The following is a 5,725-nucleotide window of genomic DNA, read 5'->3' as shown; positions in this document are numbered from 1 at the left end:
TACTGACTTTGTAACCAAATATTAGGAAGACACAGAAAATCTGACATCATGGGGACAATTTGCAGTTTCTTTACACAAGCAAACTTTTCCCAAACTAAAAACCGAGACTTCCTTTTGGCTGTTGAGGTCAAGCTTTGGGACAGAGGCGTAAAACGTCTCTGTTTAGCTACAGAAACACTGACAGTAAATGGGACACCTCGTACAGACAGTAATACAGCCATGTCTGAGTGTGTGTGTTTGTGTTTTTGCTCTGCCATCTGGAATGAGTTTAAACTCTCCACTCCTCTTTAGGGCTCTGTCTTTGCCTATTCTTTGCTGGTTTGAGGAGCTACAACCAGCCAGCCTTGCATTTCATTGTGCAGAAGAATCTTCTTTAGAAAGCTCTCCTCTACTCAGTTGAAACTTTCTTAACTGATCACAGATTTGCCCCAACTTGCCCCCCGCCAGAGGGCCAGAAACAATCATCAACCCGAGAGTCCATAGGTTTCAGGATTTATCAGTGAATCTAAGATCAGATCTGTCTTGTCTATATAATCACACCCTTTAGAATGTGAGTGAGAACAACTGATCCTGGAGCAGCTGAGAAATACGACCTCTGTTATAATGTTCCTCTCCAAGCCCTCAACTACTAACAGATGCCAGTATGGAGGAGGGACTGACACTGTAGAGCTTAATGCAGAGACCTAGTCAGCACACAGCTGTACAATCTCAGAAAAAGGATGGTAAACTGTACTTTTCTGGGAACAAACGCTGTCATTGGGGTTTTGTCTTTGAAGTTTTTACGTCCCATCTTGAGTCCAGGCCTTTTTATTTGATGTTTCTTATTTGAAGTTGATTTAAGGTGCACAATTGGACCTTAAGGACCACACTGTACCTTTGAGGGTACCTTTAGAGTACCCTTTTTTCGACAGTTTAGCTGAGAACTAAGATCAATATTGTTGACCATATATGCCTTTTTTTAACAATGATGAACCGCTATTTTATCTGATCCATCGAAGAACCACTTTTTGTTCTCAAACCATTCTGTGCCAGTTAAGGCTTTACTAGGACTGTACGTCCAAGCCAAGAACCTTCTAGGAACCCTCTTTATTAGTACTAAGAGTAAACATTTTTTGTCCCATATATATATCGAAGCAGTGAGCACCTACTGCAGTTGTAAAGTCAGAAGAACTTTATGCATGTTTCATTAGAAGTCATATGTCAGTGAGCAAAAGAAAACGTTGAGGTCAGACATCGCAGATTTTTTTCTAGCTACAATATGGTTCGAACAAAAGCACGACTCTCCTTTGAAGGAACATTCTGGCCCAGGACCAGACTCTTCTTAACTTCTAGGCACAGACAAAAGTACCAAATAACACAGCTTGCGTCCTGCAGGCAGCGCAGAGATCTATGCGCCGAGCCGGGTGTCGGGTGTCCAGACGTCTACCTTAGGCCCTGGAGGAAGGGGCTTCACGCTGACCACATGCAGAGAAAGATGCCTCTGTGGGTGAAGATGAAAGCACGGCGACTGCTGATTTACACCCACACATCTGCGGGAAGTTGGACGCGGCCTCCTCGGATACCATGCTCCGCAGACGGCCAGAAGCGGCAACGTTAGTCAACAGTCTTATGTAAGGTCGGTCTGGCCCACTTTCGGCCTCCTCTTGTCAGTTTTTCCAGGATCTTATTTACAACTGGAGCTCTAACTGGTGCAGACTGGGTAGTATAATAGCACGCAGTTGGCATTACATGCAGCCAAAATACCTTTTTATTTTCCCTCCCCCTTTTTTTGACTTTCCACATTGTTTGATGAAATAGGAATATTCTGTTGTAAGCATTTATCTTTTACAAGAGAGTTGGCAGAGGCGTGGCCATGCTTCGCATGTCCAGGTGTTTGTGCGGGACTCCTTCACAATAGCTTGTTTGTTCCATGCCGTAATTCAGAATAAGTGGGCAATAAGGAGGCGTGCGTATCACACAGGTATATATATTTTGAGAAGACGCCCTGGTGAGTGTTTGCACCCAAGGCTGCTTCGGCTGCACCTGTGTTTTGTCATACGTTCGAACCCACATGTCAGAGCCTCTGTTGCGCCGTCTGACTGACTGCTGTTTTCCATCACTCTAGGCCACTGTGGTTTAACTGGGTGAGTCTCACATCTCCCTCCTCTCTCTCTCACTCTCTCCCTCCTTCTCTCTCCCTCCCTCCCTCCCTCTCTCGTCCTCTCCAGAGACCTCGGGCCGTGCACATCTCTGCCTGCAGCCTGAAACAGAGGGACAGAGAGTAAAGGTAAGTCAGCTCCTACCTGTTAGTCAAAGCGTTCTGTTGGGAATTGGAAATCTCGGTGGTTTTTTCTTGTCTGTTGTGGTCGTCTTGCTGATCCCTTTCGCCTTTCTGTCTGGGAGCATGTTCAAAGTCACATCTGGTTTGCTGTATTTGGAGGAAGTCTGAAGAAAACTGTATCTGCTGTACTGTAAATGTGGACTGATGATTCGAATGTGTATGCAAAGTATTTGTATGGGTTGCATTTGCAATTAATGTAATTTAGCATGCTTTCTTTGCCTCTTTGAAAAGGTACATAAATCTATTCTTGCATGCACAAATTCCGGATTTGTATGCATCCAAATATGGGTCAGAATGCGGTGCAGCTTTAACAGTACTTTGATTATTCTTTCTTTGTTGCCCTTGCTATATTGGTGTGGTGTCTAGGTGAGGGAACATAGTTTAGATCATTGCCTGCTTGCAATCTGAGAAAGTGGGGGTGCAAATGGAAAGCAACGCAATCTTCGGGGAATGTACATCTGTATGGAGGGGGATGATGATGTGTGCAGTTTGATGATGTGTGCAGTAACCTGTAACCTGAGATAAACTTGGAGCGAAGGTATTCAATGACATACTTTAGTTGTGACCTGATTTGTTGACAGTGTTGAAAACTTTTCATGAATGTATCCATGTTCAAAGATGTTCAACAGATCATTATGTGTTTACGGATACTGTAAAATCCTTCTGGTAGTGTTGATGTCTAAGTAGAGCAATTTTCATTAAGTATAATGTCTGTCTGTCTCTCTCTCGCTCTCTCTATCTCTCTCTCTCTCTCTCTCTCTCTCTCTCTCTCTCTCTCTCTCTCTCCCTTACTTTTCTTCTCCTGCTTCCCATCAGCTTATTTTGGTCTCTGCTGTGCAGCTATGTTCCCTCTCCGCTTTCTCCTTTTCGGAAGCCTGGCCAGCCTGTGCATCTGCCAGTACTACGACTATGACTACGAACCTGCCCCACAGCCTGTGCTGTCCACACCCCACTGTGTCCAGGAGTGTGACTGTCCTATCAGCTTCCCCACTGCCATGTACTGCCACAGCCGCAACCTGAAGTTCGTTCCCATTGTCCCCAGTGGAATCAAATACCTCTACCTGCAGGACAACCAGATCGAAGAGATCAAGGCGGGTGTTTTTGACAATGTCACCGATCTGCGCTGGCTTGTTCTCGACAACAACAACATCACCAGTGACAAGATCCAGGGGGGGACCATTGACAAGCTGGGCAGCCTGGAGAAGCTCTACTTCAGCCACAACAAGCTGACCAAGCCTCCTGGCCCTCTCTCCAAGTCCCTGGATGAGCTGAAGTTAATTGGCAACCAGCTCACGTCGTTCCCCTCTGGCACGCTGTCTGGCATGGAGAACCTCACCACTGTCCACTTGTCCAAGAACAAGCTGACCTCTGAGAGCCTCGCTGGGGCCTTCAAAGGGCTAAAGTCGCTGATGTTGCTGGATGTGAGTGAGAACAGGCTAAGGAAGCTCCCAGCAGGCATGCCATCTTCCCTGCTGATGCTCTATGCTGACAACAATGACATCGACAGCATCCCCGGTGGCTACCTGGCCAAAATGCCCGAGCTACAATACCTTCGTGTCTCCCACAACAAGCTGGTGGACTCTGGGATTCCAGCAGGTGTGTTCAATGTGTCCTCTCTCTTGGAACTGGACCTGTCCTTCAACAAGCTCCAGTCCATCCCTGAGGTCAACGAAGCGCTTGAGCACCTGTACCTGCAAGTCAATCAAATTAACAGTGAGTAGACACCCTCTCTTCACCCTCTATATCTCTTGGCTCACAACTTGTACAATCGTATTTACGACTTGTTTCTTTTTGCAGAGTTTGACCTGACAAGCATCTGCAAGTTCACTTCACCTGTAAACTACTCCAGACTGAAGACCCTGCGCCTGGACGGGAACAACATCACCCACAGTAGCATGCCTGCTGACTCGTCCAACTGTCTCCGCCAAGCCTCCGAGGTCATTTTCGATTAGGGTCGCCTCGCCAATGTGCACATCAGCTCTCCTTGTCAACTCCCTCCTTCATTTGATCTAATCAAACATGAAATTTGCCAAGTTACACGCCAATCTGTGGTTACCGAGGATGACGTACCCTCGTACAACATCGTAACCACGTAAACCCAAATGTACAGTTCACCCTTTGCATTAAGAACAACATATTTACTGAGATTTGTACATGTTTGTTTGTGCCACAGTGGTAGAAATGTAGAGTACACTGAGATCTACATTTGAAATCTTGAAATCGAAATCCTCGGCACATAAAATATGCCAGTGTCTTGTACGAGGCACACATGTATTATTCATTTTATGTATTGCTAATGTGTTAGAGGATAGAAAATACATTTGTAGGTGTCTCCTTTTTTGAAGCAAACACACACTTCAAACATTCCAATCTCAAATATTTATATAGATCAAATTGCAATACATAGCCTCTTTTGCCCTGCAAGCTGTTGTATAGATTGTATCTTTGAGTTCTTATTAGTTGCAACAGGGCACCATCACTGTACACTTACTGTACGCATTGCATTAATAAGCCTGCAGGTAAGGAATACTGAATGAAAAATGTTGGTTGACAATGTTGACATGTTATAAACTATACCTGTATTCTATCTCTTCTTTGTTTAGAACCTATATCAGTTGAACTAAAAGAGGCATCGGATGTATCACTCTTTGTTTCAAATATCTAGAAAATACAGGAAAGTACAGCATTGCTGAATATTGCATTAAATATCTTACACTTGTTTTCTTCTCAGCAGATGGCTGATCATTCAAACTGCTTAAGTGTAATAAGTATAGTAATAGTAATACTGTGAAAAATTGCTATGCAGTTCAAACTAAAGTTTTACTTAACAGCAGCTTACTGCTCTACAAAACTGACCATGTTTATGCATTATTCTAATTTACTTGCATGCAATTCATCATACATTCTTTAGCAACAAATGCTTCACTTTTTATGCCATTGGTATAAACTAATTTTACATGTTCTATAAATCATTGCATTGTCACAGTGTCACGCTATATTTGAAACAAAGTTTCAGCAGCATTGAGGATGTACTGTTAAAAGATGAGCATACCTTGATTTGTTTGTTTTTTTTTTTATTGTGAATTTGAAAGTAAATAAATACACTAAGTAAATAAGTTCCAGAGATGTTGTGAACTTTAACCCTACAAGAATATATCAGTAACACTTTACTTCAACCCTGCTTTATAATGTTGACATAACCAAACCATAAACATGACAGATTATGTCCCGTAAATATAATAATGTGTTATGTTACTGTTTCTGGTAATTGTTATGAAATATGTTATGTTTTGATGTCAAGACTGCTAACTAGAGTACACAGTAATACTTTATTGTAGGGTACTGTTCATAAGGCTATACAAAGCCTACATAACGCTGTTGTCGGAAGAAAACCTCGTATCTCCA

The 5,725-nt window shown here is 43.3% G+C and overlaps 1 protein-coding gene across 5 annotated transcripts; it reads left to right on the top strand.

Moving 5' to 3' along the window:
• Positions 1-1,595: 1,595 nt before the first annotated feature.
• lum (lumican) lies at positions 1,596-5,461 on the top strand. Of its 5 annotated transcripts, none has more exons than XM_036577698.1 (4): positions 1,596-1,615; positions 2,208-2,266; positions 3,137-4,033; positions 4,118-5,461. In XM_036577698.1, the coding sequence occupies exons 3-4, from the start codon at positions 3,163-3,165 to the stop codon at positions 4,270-4,272; spliced, it is 1,026 nt and encodes a 341-aa protein (XP_036433591.1). In that variant the 5' UTR covers positions 1,596-1,615; positions 2,208-2,266; positions 3,137-3,162; the 3' UTR covers positions 4,273-5,461. The 5 variants fall into 5 exon arrangements, with proteins under 5 accessions (XP_036433591.1, XP_036433589.1, XP_036433590.1 ...); XM_036577696.1 differs by lacking the exon at positions 1,596-1,615 and adding an exon at positions 1,829-1,960; XM_036577697.1 differs by lacking the exon at positions 1,596-1,615 and adding an exon at positions 1,847-1,987.
• The last annotated feature ends 264 nt before the right edge of the window (positions 5,462-5,725 follow it).

The sequence above is a fragment of the Colossoma macropomum genome, unplaced genomic scaffold, assembly GCF_904425465.1.
Source record: "Colossoma macropomum unplaced genomic scaffold, Colossoma_macropomum, whole genome shotgun sequence".
Classification (NCBI taxonomy): Eukaryota; Metazoa; Chordata; class Actinopteri; order Characiformes; family Serrasalmidae; genus Colossoma; species Colossoma macropomum.
Note: the sequence above shows the minus strand (reverse complement) of the source record. Positions and strands in the feature narration are given on the sequence as shown.

Excerpts from the sequence above, each read along its gene's own strand:
- lum (XM_036577698.1), top strand. The coding sequence starts at position 3,163 with ATGTTCCCTCTCCGCTTTCTCCTTTTCGGAAGCCTGGCCAGCCTGTGC. Across the intron at positions 4,034-4,117 it reads GCAAGTCAATCAAATTAACA|AGTTTGACCTGACAAGCATC; the intron begins GTGAGTAGACAC and ends TTCTTTTTGCAG.